The sequence below is a fragment of the Spermophilus citellus genome, assembly GCF_964194105.1.
Source record: "Spermophilus citellus genome assembly, chromosome: 6".
NCBI lineage: Eukaryota > Metazoa > Chordata > Mammalia > Rodentia > Sciuridae > Spermophilus > Spermophilus citellus.
This window is the reverse complement of record NC_138187.1, coordinates 19,827,912-19,847,738: the sequence shown is the minus strand read 5'-3', so window position 1 is coordinate 19,847,738 and position 19,827 is coordinate 19,827,912. Positions and strand designations below refer to the sequence as shown.

At 58.5% G+C, this 19,827-nt stretch overlaps 1 protein-coding gene and 1 pseudogene across 2 annotated transcripts in view; both read left to right on the top strand.

The window, feature by feature from the left end:
- Nucleotides 1-19,827, top strand: part of GTF3C1 (general transcription factor IIIC subunit 1) — a 64,773-nt gene that overhangs the window by 19,067 nt on the left and 25,879 nt on the right. The window contains exons 7-12 of the mRNA XM_081298366.1: nucleotides 9,680-9,841; nucleotides 12,135-12,250; nucleotides 13,435-13,747; nucleotides 14,273-14,490; nucleotides 16,760-16,887; nucleotides 17,731-17,884. Coding sequence (XP_081154492.1) covers nucleotides 9,680-9,841; nucleotides 12,135-12,250; nucleotides 13,435-13,747; nucleotides 14,273-14,490; nucleotides 16,760-16,887; nucleotides 17,731-17,884 — 1,091 coding nt within the window. The remainder of the gene's footprint in view (nucleotides 1-9,679; nucleotides 9,842-12,134; nucleotides 12,251-13,434; nucleotides 13,748-14,272; nucleotides 14,491-16,759; nucleotides 16,888-17,730; nucleotides 17,885-19,827) is intronic.
- LOC308652242 (proteasome subunit beta type-7-like) lies at nucleotides 280-9,204 on the top strand (annotated as a pseudogene). The gene is made up of 3 exons: nucleotides 280-866; nucleotides 1,333-1,638; nucleotides 9,010-9,204. The product of its transcript is annotated as a proteasome subunit beta type-7-like (transcript).

The following is a 19,827-nucleotide window of genomic DNA, read 5'->3' as shown; positions in this document are numbered from 1 at the left end:
CAGCTGGGGGGAAACGCAGTGGCTGCCGCTTTTAACCGGCGGTGAGGGCGAGGCGTCAGGTAGAGGAGAGGACCCCAGAGCAGCGGCTCCCGAGACAGGACGTGGGAAACCCACACCTGGGCTTCCTGGGAGATGGTGCTGCCCAGGTAAGAGCCGCCAGGTGGCGCGCTGCTGAGAACTGCCCCAGGGATGCCACCGCGAGGCCGACTTTCCAAACAAGGGTGTAAGCTTCCAAGAGCCCGGAAAACGGGCGCTGCCGTCGCGGGGTGGCCAGTGAGGATGGGAGGGCGCGGGAGCAGACACAGAGCTACTGAAGGGTGCTTGTTGCTGACAGGAACTACTCAAAAACTCACCTCCTGTCTCCTGATCCTTATTGTTGTGCTGCTGGGACAGCAGCAGACACGGACGGGGCGACCCCCTCGTTTCCTCCACCTCGGAGCTCCACTCCCTCTCCACCTGCCGCCCTCCCCGGGTTATCCTGGCTAGGTGGATGCTGAGACAGAGGCTTCTCGGGTACCAAGGTTGTGTTGTGGCACCTAGTTCTGGGCGAGTAGGTGTTCCTGGACCTCATCTCCACAGCGCCTGTCCTCACAGTGAGCTGATAAGGTCCCTCGTGTCACTATGGGTTCTGGCTCCTTGGCAGCGACAGCTGTGTGTGAAGACCAGGTTGAGCCAGATATGGAGAGGAGGAGGGGGAAGAGGAGGCCAAGAAGCTGGTGGGCAAGGCCACTGCAGCTGGCATCTTCAATGACTCGGGGTCTGGAAACAACATCCATCTGTGTGACATCAGCATGAGCAAGCTGGACTTTCCTCACCCCTACTTAGTGCCCCAAAAGAAGGGAACCAGGTTTGGCTGGTACAGATGTAACAAAGGGACCACCACAGCCCTCACTGAGAAAGTCACTGCCCTGGAGATGAAGCTGCTGGAGGACACTCTTCAAACAGTGGACACTTCCTGAATGGTGTTGGTGGGTGGCTGGGTACCACTCTGCCAATCAGGGGCACTGGAAACTTGCCTGTGAGACCTTCATGTGGTTCCCGTTTGCTGAATGAAGTGCAATAAAAAACGAAACCCACAGTCCAAGCCTAAAAGGTCCAGCAGCCACATAATAGGAGGGTCTATGGTATAGGTCAGCTTTCCACTACTGTACCAAAATACTTGAGATAATCAGCTTAAAAACAGAAAAGGTTTATGGCGACTCTGTTTTGGAGGTTGCAGTGCAAAATCATGTGGGTCACTGCTTTGGGGCTTGTGGAGAGGTGGCGCATCATGGTGGGAGCGTAGGGCAGAGGAAGCTTCTCACCTCATGACAGCCAAGGAACAATAAAAAGGAGAAAGGGACCACTGCAGTCCTCACTGAGAAAGTCATAGACCCTCCTATTATGTGGCTGCTGGACCTTTTAGGCTTGGACTGTGGGTTTCATTTTTATTGCACTTCATTCAGCAAACGGGAACCAGATGAAGGTCTGCCCCGGGAGGGAGCCGTGCAGCGGCAGACAGCGCTCCCAGCCCGGGACAGTGGCCAGGCGAAGGACCACCAGGGCAAGGCCAGCCTCCGCTGCTCACTGCCGCCCTGTCCCGATAAGTGGATAAGTGAGGAAATAAGTGTGGACGGTGGCCATTTGGGTGAAGCTCTGGTAAAGCACCCCGAGTCCAATCAGAAAGAGAGAGGGGGACTGTGTAGGTCCTGAGGGCCTGACTTTGTGACCTGAGGAGACTGGTTCGTCCGCACACCTCAGGAGAATGTGTGTGGAGGGAGGGGTGACCTCAGCACCCCGCCATGGACCAGTGTGGCTGGCTGCTCGCCTTCTGTTTCTTGAGAGAACACAAACTTGGAAGGACCTGGCTTCCTTGCCCTCCCCTTCTCTCTCCCTCCCTTTATTTCCTATCTTATTTTGTGGTCCCTGAGTCTGTGAAGTCATGTGGAGGAGCTGGTGACACAGGTGTGCGGACCAGAGAAGGAGCAGCTGGGAGGGAAGGGAGCCCTGCTGGGGCGCAGCCTCGTCCTTATGTCCCTGGCTCTTAACACCTTCCTCAGTGCTGAGTGACGGGAGGCGCTGGATGAGTGGGGCATCGGCCTTTGAGTAGAGGGGAAAGAGGATGGCGGAGTCCTGGGCAAGGAAGAGAGGTCTTGGGGCTGAGAGGTGCCTGGGAGCTCCCCTGTCAGGGTTGCTCGGTGTTTGCCCTGGAGTCTGCTGATCTGAGCACTTAAAGTGCTCTCGACCTGTGGCTGTATGGGTGTGTGTGTCTTTGTTTTGGTTGGAGAGGGTGCCAGGGTTTGAACCAGGAGTGCCTAGCCACTGAGCCACATCCCCAGTCCTTTTAAAAAATATCTTATTTAGAGAAGGGTCTCACTAAGTTGCTGGGGCTGGCTTTGAACTCACGATCCTCCTGCCTCAGCCTCCCGGGACGCTGGGATAACAGGTGTGCAGTACTGCACCCAGCTTATGTCCTGACCTTTGGAAGAAAGGCATTAAAAAATAAAGACTTGAGTGATCTTGTCTTGAAAAGTACAGAGCAAATAAGGAGGAACCTTAGATTTTTTTATATTAGTTGTTGATGGACCTTAATTTTATTTGTTTGTATATGGCATTGAGAATCGAACCCAGTGCCTCACACATGCTAGGCAGCGCTCTTCACTGAGCCACAGCCCCAGTCTGGAACTTTAGATTTTTAAAGAACCTTTTTTTGCTGGGCAGGTAACTGGGAAAGAGCATCTCCCAGGCCAGAGGTGGCTGGAAATTCAAACTGACCACTTGAAATGAACACTTACCTGAATGGACGCTGGAGACGGGCGGGCCTGATTCCATTGCTTCAGCCAGTTACTTGAACTCTCCACACCTGAGTTCCCTCGCCCGGATTACCTGGGGGTGATAGCACTTACTTTCTAGGGTGTCATGAGGCTCACAGGCAGTGGTCACTGAGCAGGGGTCACAAACGGGCAGCATGTAGGCCAGCCCTGGCAGGGTGATAGGTGTGGCTCACGGGTGGTCTCATTGACGGCATTTGAAAATTGGGGATTTTTACCTAAGAAGTCTGGTGGTCAGCTTCAGTGTAGAAGTCAAGTTAGCAACACTGAATTGCGTTTCCCCAGGACTGTGGGTGGACCCCAGGGGCGCGCTACCTCTAGGCTACATCCCAAGCCCTTTTTAAAATTTCATTCTGAGACGGGGTCTAAGTTGCATAGGCTAGACTTGAACTCGGCCCCTCCTGCCTCAGCTTTCGAGTCGCTGAGATGAAGTGCGTTATCCAGGCAGAGGGGACGCCTTCCCCCATCACACAGGGCACCCTGCGCGACCCACAGCCTGCTTGACTGGTGTGTGTCCTGCCTGACCTAGAAAGTGCGTCCATCCCTGGGCTGTCAGTCAGCGCTCCAGGGAGGACAGGACCCCAGAAGACTCGGAGCACAGGAGCGGTGGCTTTGGCCCCTGGTCGGGACTAAGAGGCCAGAGATGAGCCAGTGTTGGTTGTCACCGGCACCCACGTGGTGCGACTGAGCCCGTTCGGATTGCCAGAGGCTCATCTTGTTCACCGTCTCTTCACCCCCTTTCTGCTGCTCCGTGCCCTCACTTCCTGTGCCCCGTGGTGGTGTCTGGGCTCTTCCTCTGTGTGGCTTTCTTGCAGGCCTCGAGCTCCTGAGGGTAGGGGCCAGCCCCTCGCCTGCTTCCCATTCCCACTGCCGGAAGTGTCTAGCAGATTGAATTCAATTAAGTGCCACCCCAGTGACTTTCCCTGCGCAGGAGACTAGGGACAATGCAGTGTTTAGGGTTCTTTGTTTTTGCTTTTGTTTTGCTTTGAGCTTTGTTGTTCTTTGGCAAAATTAGCATTATGGAATACAGAAGACTTAAATAATTAGTAAAGATGACATAAACTCACCTGTGGGCCAGTGCATATGCATCAAACAGAGAACACAGATTTAGCACATTTCACGTACACATTTCTCTGCCCCAAGGCTGCAGTGATCTGTTTTGCAAAAAGCAAAAATAACCTTGGTAATGAAAACCATTACCCTGAGCTGCTCTGTTTTGCAAATTTGAATTATTTCCTTCAAGTACTGGCCCTTGCCCTGTGTTTATTAAATGGTGCTGAGAAAAAGAGGAAGGGGAACGAGGGTGGGGGCCGTCCCTCCTGCTCGCCCAGTGGGAAGCTCCTGCCAGGCGTGCTCGTGGGACATGATTGGGTGGTCACTTGAGGGGCTCCCCAAGTTCACAGCCAAGGTGACTTCCGGGCTGGGGGTGGGGGAAGTACCTGTCCTTCCCTGCTGATGATGTGGACTTCCCCCCAGCTGTTGACCTGTGGCCCCTTAGAAATAGACGCTAAGCGAGATCCGTGTAGGAAAGCCCTCTGTTTCTGTGTACTTTTAACAGACAATCTGAAAATCAAATTGAGAAAACAGTCTGTTCAATCTAGTTTAGGGGTAAAATTTAACAAAAGAAGTGCAAAATGTATACTCTGAAAACTATGAAAACTCGTGGAGAAGAATTTAGATCTAAGTAAGTGGGAAGACATCCGTGTTCACAGATACAAAGACCTGACTTCACAGAGGTGATCATACACCCCAGATGACCTTCAACTTGGCCCACGTCCGACTCTCGGCTGAGTTATTTCTGGACATTCACAGGCTGGTTCTGAAGTCTATAAGGAATTGCAAGAGACCCAAGAAGCTAAAACAGCCCTGAGGAAGAAGGGGACCAGGGACTCACACTGCCCACTTGGAGAACTTACTACACGTTATACGGGATGGAGACAGTGAGCGAAACAAGAAGAGGTCCTCGGACTGAGGTGGGGGGTCCTGGAATACACCCACGCGTCTGTGGACCACTGAGTTTCCACGGTGCCAAGAGAATGTAATGGAGAAAGAATGGCCAGTCCCAGAGGCCATCGCTGCAGGACTCTGTCTGTAGTAATGTCCAGAACCCTCAGCTCCAGAGCCCTGTTAGCAGTGCTGAGCGCTGGGTGAGCTGAGGCGGAGAACTGGAGCTCGGCAGGAGGCGCTGAGAACGTCCTGCCCTGGCCTGGGTGGGGGGGTGCAGACCTGCGAATGTGGCAGTTGACAGAGGGGACTCACAACAAGGTCCACTTCAGGCTTTGAACACGGCCCTGGCTGCTCTGCCACTGAGACTTATTTCTAGACTGGACAGGTTTCTTCTCCTCCTCTCTCCCTGCTCCTCCCTGATCTCGAGAAACAGGATCACCTTTCTTCCCCATCCAGGCAGGATATCTGTCCTGAGTACACGGCCACCATAGGAACGAGTCATCCAGAGAGCTCAGAAATGACTGTCCCCCAGATTAACAAGGGCATATCCTCTCCCCCAGAGAACCTCTTCCACAGCCCCTGTCCTGCTGATGGGCAGAACCACGGCCTCTGGGACAGGAGTCCCCTGTGTTTGTCCTCTGCTAGCAAAGCAGTAAACTTTCCTTTCTCTATAAAAACAAATCAAAACAAACAACAACAATAAAAACACCGTTGCCTTGTATACACTAAATGAGTGAATCGTACAATGTATGAATTAAAACTCTATAAACCTGTTAAGTTTTTAAATAAAAAACTAAAAACTAACCCAAGAAACATAACAGGGTACCCCAAACTAAATTATGATCATTAAAATGGCAAACGGGGACATTTAAATAGGATTAAAGTATACAGCTTAAGAAAAGAGAGAAATGAGCCATATTAAGATTGACTAAGTACAATAAAGTAAATAGAAAGGCTTAAAAGAGCTTCAAGATAAAAACAGAAATGACAGATCAGAAAAGGATTGTCAAAGTTGAAAAACCTGGAGAGTCAATGGTGGAGTAAAAGCTCACGGCAGTTACAAACAAGCAATAAAAAATCAGCAAGGTTTCTCTAAGTTAAATGTGACAAGCAGAAGACACTCCTGAAAAGATGACGAGTATTGTCGTTAATAATCAAGATAAAGAAGCAAGGATATTTTAATGTGCCAAACACTTATTAAGATCAAGAAACTTTCTGCCCTTGAACTTCCACAGGGCGAGGGCAGCTCTCCTGGGGCCGGGGCACCTGGGGGCCGCCTTCGTCTTCAGCCATCCTGCCCACGGGGACCCGGACCTCCCTTGGCCAGGAAGCGAGGGCTGGGAATGCATTCCAGGGAGCCAGACCAGGGGCCCAGGGGCAGACCTGAGGACTGGCCTCTGAGAGAGGGGCCCTTTCTAGGGTGTGGCCAGCTGATTGCCTGGGGCACAAGGGACCTGGAGGGTCTGCTTCCTGAGCTGCGCATGGGAGGTCCCTAGGGTGACCAGCCTGTTAACAGAGGCAAGCAACGAGGGGCCAGGGAGTTGACTGCAGTGACGTCACCTTCTTGGCCCCAGGCTCAAGTGGTCACAGAGTTAGTGCTACACAGTTTACACATGGCCCTTCGCATCTGTGGGTCCCATCTGCAGAACTGGGGGGGTGACACTTGCAGGGGGTGTTTAATGATGACTGAAACTAGACCAAGAACACTCATAGGACTTCCTTGACCTCCCAGAGCCCGTGTGCCGTGCCGTGCTTTGGCTTCCTGTGTCATCAGAAAGGAAACTGCCCTGCCCTTAGGAGCAGGAAGTGGGCAGTGACACCCCGTGGTGAGCCCATCTGCTGGTCGCTGCCTAGTGGGCAGGTGGGGAAATCCAGGTGACGTGCCCAGGGGGACTTGTTTCACTCTGCTCTGACCACCCCATGCTGTCATTTTGCTACCAAGAAAATGGCACAAATCCCTTGCTGAGGTCGCAGAGTCGGGTCAGTGCTCGGCCAGGAATTGGACCCAGAAGGTGACTTTTGAGGCTGCACAGCACTCAGTCCCCTCTGGTGCCTCCCCCCAGAGACTGGGCCGCCCCTGCTCAGCCCCCTCCTGCTTCCTGCTTCTGCTCCTCTGCCGGGCAGACCATCTGTACTATCCCCCCAGTGTCACTGCTGTCCCCGGCTGGTGCCAGCCTGCTGTTCCTCATGTCCACGTCTGTGTGCTCAAAGCAGAGCAGGAGGGCAGGGTGGCCTGGCCGTGCAGCCAGGGTTGCTTCAGGCTCTCGCTTGGCCCCGGCCACCAGCTTGGCCCCCTCCAGGCCCAGGGATTACACCTCCCCAGGTGGGGCCAGGGGCTTCCCAGGTGCCAGGCCAGCACCCTCCCCACCCTGCTGGCCTCTCCTGGGAAGCCCCGTGCAGTGCAGGGAGCCTGTCCCCTCTGTTTCTGACCCCACCCGGTGCAGAGCAAATGTTTGTGGAAGCCAGTTGAATCAAAGTCCCCAGGCCACCTTGACATTTTCAGTCCCAGTGACTGGGTATGACAATTGATCCTCAACGCTGTTTTATCCCAGGTTGTGGCAATGATAATAGTGGTGACATTGGCAGTAATGGGGTCCACTGAGCGCTGCTCCTATGCCACACTGTGTCTTAAGCACTCTGAAGGAGATGCCACGTGTGTCCCCTTTCAGCTGAGGAGACTGACATGCAGAAAGGACATGTCCCTTAGGCAAGGAGGTGCAGCTGGCAGCCGCAGATTCCCAGCAGATACCCGAGTCTGCTGCCCGCGCCCAGCCTGCAGCCGTGCCCTCTGACCATGGTCCTGGCTGCCCTGGGTCTGGGCTCCAGGTGGCTTCCTTGAAGGTTCCCCAGACTGATGACACTGTCTGTGCCCTGTGGTCTGTCTCCACGCAGAGGTGGGTGGGGTGGGGTGAGGTGGCACCTGGATTTATGTGACACTTGCTGGCAGCTCCCAGCAGCCCTCTCCCTGTCTCGGACCCTCGGGTTGACAGCGCCATTTTGCCAGGTGCCAGATGAGGGTTCTTGCTGAGAACATGGGAAACGCAGGCTCTCATGTCCGTTTCACGTGTACACTGCATTTTTTTCTACCACTAAATTGTGCTTCCTGATAGGGACGTGAAATTCTAGCCTCACCAGGTGGGGGGTCCATTAGATCATGTGATCCGCTGAGCCTCAGTTTCCTCTTTCTTAAAGCCAGTGACTTGCAGGGCACCAGGTGAGGAGCAGGAGGAGAAAGAGCTCCTGAAACCACCTGCTTGGCCCTCTCCTCAGCTCCTCGAACGGCCATGTTCAGCCCTGGGTCTGCAGCGCTGGAGAGCCCCGGGATTCCTTTGTGCTGACCTGCTGGCCGCGGTGTACTGTACCTTTAAAAGGTTCCTCAGACACTGGTCACCTGGCCCTTTGTTCCTGGGAGCAAGCCCTGCCAGGTCCAGTGGTTGCCACCACCAGCCCCCAGTTCCCCCGGGCGGGTTGGGTTGCTGGTCTGGAGAGGGCAGCTCAGGTGGCGGGACAGGCAGCTGCTCTGGGCGCCTGTGCTCACTCGCGCTCCCTGGGACCCTCTTTGCTTTTGGCTTTAGCCAACTAATGTTCTGGAACACGCTCCCAGAAATGGCAAGTAGCAGCTGAAGGGATTCCAGTAATAAAAACTGAGGGGTTTTGTCTTGAGTTTTGTCTTGAGGGCTGGGGATGGAGCCCAGGGCCGCACACAGGCTGGGCAGGTGCTCACCCCGAGCTACATCCTAGTCCCCAGAATTGGAATTCCAAAGCCGGTCAAGCCCCAGAGCTGTGGAGAGGTGTGGTGTGAAGGGCGTGCAGCAGGGTCCCCGGGTCCCCTGGAATTAGGAAGGCAGGCCCGTCCCTCCCTTGCCTGCCCCATTTCCTCCATTGACCCTCAGCCCCGGGAGGCCACATGCTGTGTCTAGCCCTGGTCACAGGCAAGGCGGTCAGGCTGAGGAAGGCTGTGGCCTGCAGGCTCAGCCCACTGGGCAGGCTCAGCCCGCTCGGGAGCAGGAGAGTCTAGGTGCTGAGCCCTGGGCCCGCTGCCTGGGACACGAGGGTCTCCAAAGCCATGATGTGCTTGACATGTTTCGGGGAAAGGGACTGGTGTGTTGACAAAGTGCAGGGACGTTTGGGTAAATAAACTGGGACATAAGGTAAAGAAATTGGCTGTGCTCTTGGGGACAGGCAGGGCGACCTACCCCACGGCCCCAGACCTGCCCAGCAGCCATCCAGCTGAGCTGCTCTGTCCTCACAGGGTGTGATGGAGCAGGCAGCCACAGCACCTCTGCTGCGTCTTGGGCCCTGTCAGCCTGTGGCTGCTGACGCCGCCTGCGTGACTGCAGGGCAGGGCGTGACCGCGGCTCACAGCCTCCCAGCATCCTCTGCCTGGCTGCCCAGCCTCACCGCCCAGGCTGCAGGCCATGCTCAGAACCCCAGCAGGTTCCCGTGACCGAGGCCAGCTCTGGGGCGTATCTTACCATAAGAGACCAGGAGCCTTGACCCCGCTGGAGTCTGCGGGGCCTCCCTCTGTGCCAGGCCTGGCTGGCGGGGCCACGGCACCCTCTGTGCTGCTGCCACCCCCCTCGCCCCGTGGCTTTCCTCTTGTCACCAGGTCCCCTTCGCAGGCCTCCTCACGCGGGCCCCGTCCTGGGTGCCAGGGAGACAAGGCTCAAGGGCAGGCACAGGTCCCCAGCCTGGAGCCACCGCCCAGCAGGAGAGGCTGCCACGTCCCAGGACAGCAGGCACTGCGCTGTCCCTTCCCTGGGCGTCTCTGATTACATTAAGGACCAAGTGGAGGCAGTTGTCAGGCCTCGTGCCCCGACATGCAGTTGTCAGCTGACGGGGTGACCGTCTGTCTGCAGGGGGAGTCGTGACCCCTCAGGTCCTGTCCCCTCACCGCTGCAAACCTGTGCTCCTGTTCCCAGGGACCAACATCATGGTTCGGTGCCTTAAACTGCTGAAGGAATTTAAGCGGAAGGTTGAAGATGACCATGATGACGATGACGACGAGGAGGCCATCTCCAAGGGGCTGCCCCCAGTGGACATCGTGTACGAGCGGGACATGCTCACGCAGACCTACGAGCTCAGTGAGTCCCCTTGGCGCCCGCTCCGACGCCGCTCTGGAGCCCTTGAGTGGAGGCCGTAGCCGGAGGCTGTGGTGCCTGGAAGCTCCGCGGTTCCCTTGGGTCAGAGTCGAGTTCAGAGCCTTGGTGCCACATTGCCGTGCAATGTTAGTCTCTGAGCCTCGTCCTCTCATCTGTAAAGCAGGTGGCTTGGGGTTCCTAGCTAGGCAGGACCAGGCCACATGTCAGGACAGAGATGGACGGAATTCGTTAGGGGTCGGCCTGTGTGATGACAGAGGCTGGGAAGGCCTGCCCCAGCTGAGAAGCTGCAGCCTCTGGTACAAGCCAGTAGCCCAGAGGCCAGAGACCCCGGAGCTCTGACGCCCCAGAGCAGAAGGGCATCCCAGCTTAGAAGAGGGAGCGGGTGAATTCACCTCTCCTCTCTGCCTTCTCATGCTCCCTGGGCCCCCGCTGATTCGTTGGTGCCTGCCCACCCTAGGGCAGGTCTTCCCCAAGCAGCCGACCCCCTCACAGACCCATCTCCTCCAGAAATACGCCTGTAGACACTTCCAGAAATCATCCTTTGCCAGGCATCACTGCATCCAGCCAGGTCGGTGTCTAAAACTGACCCGCACACAGGGTAGCACCTGCGCCACCACATCATGAGGACTGAAGTATCTAGAACAGGGTCTGCTTCGTAGAAAGCAATAAGAAAAATTGCTGTTTATCTTAGTCCGTTTTCTGGTCCTATAGCAAAGCACCCAAGACTGGATGATTTATAAAGAAAAGGTTTGATTCTGCCTTAGACTTACGGAGGCCAGGAAGTTCAGACAGGGTCCTGGCATCGCTCAGTTTCTGGCTGTGGCCACTCCATGCCTGGACAGAAAGCTAGAGGGACGCAGATTTGTGGGGAAGAGACAGACACAGCGTGGCCTTGCTGCTAGGCCACCTGCTCTCGTGGTGACTAATCAGTGGAAACACACTGGCATTCAGCCATCCACAAGGGCCCTGCTCCCCCAGTCACCTCCCCCTGGTCCCCGCTCCCCACACTGCCACAGGGAGGGTTCCAGCTCCGCAGAGATGGAGGTGGGGGAGATGAACGAACCCACAGCACGGCACCCGTGGCCCTATGTCCTGGCCTGCGGTCACCATAGGCTGGGAGTCCTAATGATAAAGGGACAAAAACTTTCCCATTCCTCACCTTTCCTCTGGGCCCCAGAGTCTGTGTAGGACATCAGGGACCCAGTGCCACTAGGGGCAGAGGACGCAGGGCCCTGGCTCAGCCGCGGATTGGAAGCCACACAGCACATCACTGGCCTCCTTGGAGGACGGCCAGGCAGTTGGCAGGATGAGTTCCTCAGACCCCATTTGGGGACAGTGTCCCCTAGCTCTTGGTTCCCATTTGTAGCCTGTTGCTGATGGGAAGTGTCCCGGCTTCCTGGGCGAGCTGGCTCCCTATTGTTCCTGCCCGTGCCATGGGGCAGGGCCTCCTCGCCCTGACTGGCTTCCTGGCAGGAAATGGAGAGGAGAGGGTTCCCAGCAGTCAGGAGCTTGGCCGCCAAGTCTGCCCTGCGGTTCACACATCCCCTGGGCATGGGCCCACCTCCGCTGCCCGCTGGCCTCCTTCCTGATGTCCTCAGCCTCAGATTAGAAGAGGGAGTTTAAGAGGGCGTCATGGGAAGATGAGATAACAGTACCCAGGAGCCAAGTTGGTGGCAGGACGAGAGTTGAGGACCTACATAGCATGGAGCTATGCGTGGTCAGCAGCCAGTCCTTCCCCAGGGCACCAGGCAGTCTCCTCCCGTGGTCCACGCTGAAGGCTGCTGCAGAACAGTGTGGCTGTCGGTGTCCCAGTGCCTGGTCTACCAGGAAAGAAACCTGGGAAATGCACGTTAAAAAAGTTCTCAGTTAAAAATTTTTGCTTTTGAAAAGCCTTCATCAGTGCATTATGGTCACACGTGGTGGTAGGGTTCATTTTGATGTGATCGTACGTGAATGTGACAGTTTGCTCAGGGGAGTCGGTCTCCTTCAGGTGAAAAAGTCCATGTGAAAGGGCTGGTTTCCTGCTGCTGAGTGAAATGGCCCTCCTGGCCCCGGTAGACGAGCCCCGGTGGCCGTACACTTCGGGTGCTGGCGTGGTGGAGCCCGCTAGAGCTGTCTTGTTCTCAGGTGTTGGTGGAGCCTGGGGGAGCAGGAGAGGAGGGCCCTCCTACCCTCTCTGTTGGCTTTGCTGCTCCGACGCCCCTGCACCTGGGAGGGGGGTGACTTGGCCCAGCTGCCCAGGCGCGGCTGGGGCTCATGCTGTTGTTCCTCACAGTTGAGCGCAGAGGCACCAAAGGCATTTCCCAGGCTGAGATCCGAGTGGCCATGAACGTGGGAAAGCTGGAAGCCAGGATGCTCTGCCGGCTGCTCCAGAGGTTCAAGGTCGTCAAGGTAACACGTCCGGCTGGGCCCATCGCACGTTCGCGAAGCCACATGTCAGGAGCAGATCACCTGCCATCTGTGCCTAGGAGCAAAGGCTCCCTGGGGCCCCCCGTCACTGCTGCGGCCTTGTCCCCACTTGTCAGACCTGGAGCAGTTGTCAGCTTTGGGAAGTTGCAAGGCAGGGCACCTACGCCTAGAGCTGGCTCCCCGGTGGGGACGGGCAGCTGGGCCGTGAGTGTCCGTCCACCTGCCCCCTCCGTGTTTACGTGACAGGAGGGCATCGGGCAAGCTAACTGCGTGTCCCCTTTTGTGATCCAGTCCTGTCCTCCCAGCCTGGTGCCCATCAGTCAGCTCTCTGTCACTGTGTGGGACGCGACTCAAGAAAGGTCGCCCTGGCTCGGGGTTCTGCAGTGTCCAGTCGCTGGCTCTGCGCAGCACATGGTTGCGGGGACACGTGGTGAAGCGACTGCTCCATCATGAGCCAGAAGGACAGAGAAGATGACTAGGGTCCCAGAACCCTTTGGGAGCACGGTGACCTAAGGGCCTCCCACTAGGTCCCACCTCCTAGAAGCTCTGTTACCCTCAGTAGTGCCACCCTGGGTACTGAAACTTTCCCACGTCACCCTCTTCTTGCCCACATTTTGGACATTTTGCCTGAAGGCAGGATTCTGGGTGAGCTCATGATGGCAGAGCACTTGGTGCCCCCTACCCCGTGCCGTGTGCACGGACGCCACTCCTTACCCCATGGAGCCCCGCCCCCTGTTCCAAAAGATAAAGTGAGCACAGATCAGTGATGACCAGGCCACCAGTCCTGTGCTGTGGCTGAGTGGGGCAGGAGCCCTGCAGGCCTGGACACTGTAGTGCCCGGCAGCCACTGAATTCTGTGTGACAAACACTCCCTGCCTGCTGACCATTATTTTGTGAGCCAGGCCTGTGCCCGGCCAAGAGGCTATTGGGAAGGTCACGTTAGGACCCCGCGCCCCAGGAGCTCGCAGTCTCAGTGCACACGGGGGCAGGATTGCATCCGGAGCCGTCTCCAGCGGCTCGTGGAAGCAAGGGCCAGGAGACAGGGCAGGAAGGGGCCCTAGGCCACGAGACAGGAGAGCGCTGGGGACAGCAAGACCAGGCCACCAGCCTGTGGTGAGTGCAGCAGGCTCTTTTCAGCAGGATAAACACACTCCTGTCCCCTGTAGGGATTCATGGAAGACGAGGGCCGGCAGCGGACGACCAAGTACATCTCGTGCGTGTTTGCGGAGGAGAGTGACCTGAGCCGGCAGTATGCCCGGGAGAAGGCCCGCAGCGAGCTGCTGACCACCGTGAGCCTGGCCTCGGTGCCCGAGGAGACGCTCCTGCCTGAGGGCGAGGACGCCTTCCTCTCCGAGTCGGACAGCGAGGAGGAGAGCAGCCGCAGCAGCAAGCGCAGGGGCAGGGCCTCCCAGGGCCACCTGAGGTCCTCTGTGGACCTGGGACCAGGCACCCAGCCTCATCACTCCACGCCAACCAAAGGTAGGTGGCTGGCACGGGTGGGGGCGTGTGGGGCCGAGCGCCTGGGCCTGCGGGCAGCTGCAGGGGTTCAGCTCAGTGGGCACCTCAGGGCCCCTCGTGCTGCCCTGAGTCGGGGCGCACAGGGGTCACTCGCATCTCCTAGGAGGCTTGGCAAGGACAGTTGTGTGGTCTGTCCCCTGCCTGCTTGCACAGCAGTGTCCTTGGCAAATGTTTTGTTAGGTTTTTACTATTAAAGGAATAGAATTCCAGAAGGTTCCTCTGTTCCCTTCCCTCGACATCTGTCCAAAGCTCCCTGGGGTTTTGGTTCAGTAGCGATGACTGTTTGAGAGCGCCCTGGAGGTGGGGCTGATGGCGGGTTTGCAGATCTAATATCTGGCCTTTTGAGAGGGACACTGGCTGCCTGCGGGTCCTCACCTGTCTTTGAAGTGACAATCAGCAGGTGTGGCCTGTTGGCTCCTGTGGCTGCCAAGCACAGAAGCCCTTGTCCCTTCCCTCTTGATGGTTCCCCTCCTGCCCTCGTCACAGGTGGGTGGAAAGTCCTAAACCTACACCCGTTGAAGAAGCAGCCGTCTTCCTCCCCAGGAGCTGCTGAGGACAGGGCCTGCCGGGGCCCCGCGGGCAGGGACGGCCTGCTGGACTCCAGCAGCAACTCAGACCTCAACGTGTCCTTCGGCTCCCACTGCATGGAGAGCAACAGCGGCGACATCGCGGTGATCGAGGAGGTCCGGCTGGACAACCCCAAGGTCAGTGTTGGCCGGGGAGGGCATTGTCTCCGAGGGAGCCTGGCCGCTGGGCCAGCCTGCTCCTGTCTGTGCCTGAAACTCAAGGACAGCAGCCGAGCCAGGGGCGGGGCCAGGGCCAGGCACCCTGAGGGCCAGCTCTGTGCCCACGGGAGCCACGTCCTTCTTCCACGCTCCTTCACGTGCCCGCACCCTGCACACAAGTCACCTGCACCGTGATGTCCCCAGGTTCCCTCTCCAACAGCTTGTTCTTTTCAAGGAATTCTGTGTTGCCAGTTTAGATGGCTGTGAGTTGGTGTTGCCCCAAGGACGTTGGCCAAAGCGACATTTTGATTGTCACCACTTAGGGAGGGGACTCTCCCAGCAGTGCGGTGGCCAGGCCGGGGTACTGGTTATGGCTGCTGTTGATTGGACAGGTCCTGGCATGTTGCCCAGTGGGCCTCGAACCAGGCTCGAGTGGTCCTCCTGCCTCGGCCTCCAGGCAGCCCTGCCCGCATGCGGGGTCAGGGCTAGGGCACCCTGCGCCTGGCTATGGCTGCATGTTTTCTTCCTTTCTTTTTGTGGCTCTGGATGTCCGGCCTGGGGCCTGGTTTATGCGGGCCAGTGCTCCAGCGCTGCGCCCCACCCTGCCAGTCAGCAGCGCCTCGTCCAGCACAGACTCGGCCATGGTCGAGGAGCCTGCTGCAGGTGCCAGGCCAGGAGCACTCGCCGTGAGGGAAGAGTGACCCTCATACAGATCAGAAAGCGTGTCCGGCGTCCTGTCCACACGCTGCGTGCTGCAAGGCGTCAGAGGCACAGTGGGGCAGGCCAGTGCTTTGTCATCCGTGTGAGGACGGGTTAGAAGGTGACGGGCACAGGATGCCGTCTCATCACGTGATTCCAAAGGTGCCTCCAATTCTGCCAGGCCTTTGGAAGCAGAGCAGATGAGGCCCCCTGGGGGTGGGTGGGTGAGTGGCTTCCTGCTGCTACTGGTTTGGGGTCACGCCCTGCAAGGTAAATCCCAGCTCTTGGGCTGTGGGGGACGCAAGGCCCCTACAGGTTGGTGGCTGCCCCTGAATCAAGTGAGGACTGTACTCACCCTGCCCTGCTGCTCCTCTGTGCTCTGCTTCTGTCCCTGTGGTGGACATATGGGGCATGGTGGGAGTGCTCACAGACCCACTGAGCCCTTCCTCCCTGCTGGGTACCCAGGCTCCCTGTCCATCGCTACTGGCCTTGTCACCAGCTGAGGAAGCGGGGCCTGCCAGCTCTGTCCCCAGCGGGGCTTCCACTGTGTCCCCTGCCCTCCTCTCCCCATCCCTTGCCATCGGGTCTGTGTGGCCCCAGCACGCGCTGCCTACAGCCTGGGGCTCCGTGGTCTCTGCCCACTCGGCTCCTCTCGGGTGGAAAGTCACTCCTGAATGACGGTGGCACTGCCTCCCCCTTTTGGGTCTTTCTGGGGATAGTGGTGTCCTCTGCTCCTTGGTGGCTCTTGGCAGGGTGTGTCTCCGCTCCCCAGCAGCCGTGGCCAGCTGCCTGCAGAGTGCTCGCTCTGACTCTCGGGCGCCCTCTTGGGCCCAGCAGCCCATTCCCCTGGTGGAAGTGCTGCCCGGCCTGAGTGCCCACGTGGGCCGAGTGCACCTCACGGCTGTGCCGCAGCTGCTACCCCAGCCAGGAGTGAGGAGCCGGCCAGCAAGCCGTGCCCAGCTGCCATGCCCGCCACACAGTGACTTGTGCCCAGTGACCCACGGGGCGTGTGCTGGGTTTAGGGTCCACCCAGGGCTCGCTCTGAGTTTCCCCAAGGTCTGACCCAGGGCACGTGGTGTGGGCTCCCGTTCACCCCAGGGATACCCGGGCTGGGCTCCAGAGCCTGCCGCTGCTTCTAGTCCGGTGCCTCCCGAGGGACGCGCAGAGGCCCCGTCCCAACTCCATCTCAGTGGCCCAGACAGTCCTGGGCTCGCTGAGCCCTGGGCTCCTCCACTGTGAGGTGGGTGGAACTGAGAAGGCCGTGGAGCATTTTGAGGACACAAACCCCATGGGCCTCAGTGAGAAGCCGTCCCTTGCCTCCCTGGTGGACAGGCCGCCCCAGGGTGGGCCCCAGGGTTGCTGCGGTAACACTGAGTCCTGTTCTGGGGCCAGCAGATCCACCGGGCCCAGGAGCCCCTGCTGGCAGGTGGCTGTGCCACTTCAGAACCCTGAAGGGACCCACCTCTTGACTTCCCCTCCTGAGGGCTGGGAGGGCGCGACCCCTCGGCAGTGTCCGGCCCTGGCTGAGCCCACCTGTCTTGTCCCCCAGGAGGGCAGCGGTTCCCAGAGGTCCGGCAAGCACGGCACAGGCCAGGACAAGACGTACCGGCTCCTGAAGCGCAGGAACCTGATCATAGAGGCCGTCACCAACCTCCGCCTCATCGAGAGCCTGTTCACGTAAGCCCCGGGCACCCGCCCCGGCCGCCGACGGCCTCTGCTCTCCGCGTCCCTTTGTGGTCGGGAGGGTCCGTGGGCTCCGCCGTTCTGAAGCTGGGCCTGACGGGGTGGGGGAGCAGGCATGCTCTGTCCCCCAAGGCCGCCGTGGGCTGGGGGGAGACTTGTAAGGAAGGAGAACGGCCCCAGCAGCCCTCTCCACCAGCGCCTCCTGGGCCAGCAGGCAGCGTGAGGGCCACTTCAGAGGAGGGGCCTGGCCCTCAGTCAAGGACGTGGCTTCTTCGTGCTCAGTCCCTGACTGGGGCTGGACTTGGGAACAGGGGCCATCTGCAGATACGGTGTCACCTTGGTCCCCTCTTCTGTGCAGCGAGGGGCTTGGCGAGATGTTCCTAGCGAGCCTTCTAGACCTGGCATTCTGTGACCAGAGATCTAGAGGTGTCACTGTAGTGACTCAGTGAGACCTAGAGAGTGCGATGTGTCGAGGAGGAATAAGGAGCAGCTCAGGTCTGCGGGACGGTGGTGACAGGAACGTCCCTTAGCTAGACGATCAGTGAGCGCCTGGACTTGGTGAGGACGATAGCCTCCCGCCCCAGCTCCCCTCCCAGCTGTCCCAGGCCCGATGCCTTGGGTTGCCGGCAAGGCTGGGCTGGGGGCCCTGCAGGGGCCGTCTGGCATGTCCTCACGTGCTATAGGGAGGGTCTTCAGGGCTCTTGGAGGCCCACCTTTCTGGGGGAGGAACCCCGTCACGCCTGGTTTGTGCTGGGTGCCATCGGAGTCCTTTGGCATGGAGAGTGGCCTGCCATGTTCTGGGGGGCAGCCTGAACTGCTTATTTTGTGACGTCGCAGGATACAGAAGATGATCATGGACCAGGAGAAGCAGGAGGGCGTGGCCACCAAGTGCTGCAAGAAGTCCATCGTGCGCCTGGTGCGGAACCTGTCGGAGGAGGGCCTCCTGAGGCTGTACCGCACCACGGTCATCCAGGACGGCATCAAGAAGAAGGTACTGGCCCCCAGGCCTGCGCCAGCCCGCTGAGGGCGTCCCCGCCCCTCGCCCTCACCCTCGGTGCCTCTCAGTGGTCCCTCTGTTGTGGGTGACTCCGCGTGTCCCAGTGTGCAGCAAGCCCCCGACTTGGGGATCAGGGGTTCCCAACTTTGAGAGATGGATACAGGAAAGAGTGACAGTGTGGTTGATGTGAGAGTGGCGAGTCACGGGGCAGGAGTCCCCTGCAGCCGGCCTTGGGTGAGGGAGGAGAGGGCAGGCAGCGTCAGGAGGAGCTCAGGGACGTTCGGAAGGTGGAGCACCTTCCGTCCCGGGAGGGCAGGAGGGAGGTGGCGGCCCGGCGAGCGAGCACGCAAGTCTCCAGCCCACTGACCCATCACCTCCGTCTCACTTTGTTGATTTCTGTAAAATGTCAAGTTTGGGGCTGTTCCCATGGCAACGGTCGCTCCAGACTTTGCACATATTCTATGGCATAAATTTTTCAGGGTCAGAGTAATTTGTGGTGGCGCAGCTGGGCACTGGGGGATGGTCACTATTAATTTCTGACCTCCCTTCCAGACTGTGGTTCCCACCTCTGCCTTGAGAAAGCTCTGCCTGGGGCCTCTGCTTCTCATCAGCCGCCAAGGCTATTCCTGCTCTCACTGTCCGCAGCACGGGGCTGCACCCAGCCCTTTCCGTTTTTATTTGGAGACAGGGTCTGGCTGAGTGGCCTAGGCTGCCCTCAACCCTGGGACCCTCCTGCCTCGGCTCCCAGCAGCTGGGGCTGTAGGCGGGAGCCACGGCACCCGGCTCACGCCATCTTGTTTCTCAAGAAATTTGAAAAAGACAAAGCAGTGCACAGAAGTGACCCAGGAAACAGCGTCTGCCGTTGCCAAAGTCTTTTAAAATAAAATGACATGTCCCTTTGACCCCCCTCCCTCCCCGCAGCCTGCACGCTCCTCCTTATGAGGCGGCAGGATGTGCTGAAGTCCCTTCTCTGAAGGACACATGGCCCATCGGCCGCACCTGATGTCTGTTGACCTTCGAGGGCGGATCTTCCAGGTCGCAGCCTCTGGTGACTGAGGGCGCTGGGCAGAGGCCACCCGCCTTTAGTGTCAGCTCTCTCTCTGGCTGCTCTGTGCTAGCGGCACAGGTGGGGAGTGGCAGGAAGGCACAGGGCAGCCGTCAGCACTGGCACGTAACTGGAGATGGCAGCATGTGGTCGGGGGCCGTGGGGCGCTGCTGCGGCCTCCCCTTCTACTGCGGGGGCCTGCAGCTTGTCAGCACCCCTCTGGCCTGGAGTTCAGGGCTCAGGTTTGGTGGGGGGGGCTCGTGCTGGCCCCTCAGGTCCGCTGGGGCCACACTGGCTGGAGTGCCTGCTCCTGCCCAGCCTCTGCTCCTGTGTCCTGTCCCCGCTGTCAGGCCTGGGGGTTTCTGGGTATGGACCTCGGAACTGTGAGTGCTGCGTTTTAAATTTTCGAGCTGTCACCTGACTGTGTCTCCTTTGAGCCTCATGAACCTACAAAGAAGGGATGGTTCAGAGGAGGGGTGGGGTCTCCACAAACGAGGGGCAGGGGCACCTGAGCAGAGGTGGCCTGTCAGGCGCTGCTGTCTGACCCTGTCCCACACCTCTCTGAGCCCATTTGTGGTGCAGAGCTGCTGGCACCATTTATTCTGGAAACCCTCATCATTTAGAGGCCTGGCTCTCGGGCGCTCAGGCCACCAGCCTCCTCACCCACAGCTCAGCGGCCACGCTCAGCCTGTTCTGCCCATCTCCCCTCTGCTGGCCACTGCAGGGATGGCCCTGCGTCAGGTCCCCTTGTTCACTCCGGCTCTGCTGGAACCCGACCCACCCTCATGGTTCTGCTCGGTTCCTGGGAGAAGGTAAAATGAACGCTGCCTAAATCCTCTGCCAGTTCATTTAGCCATGCGCCTGGCAGGAGCCCCAGACGGAGGACAGCCGC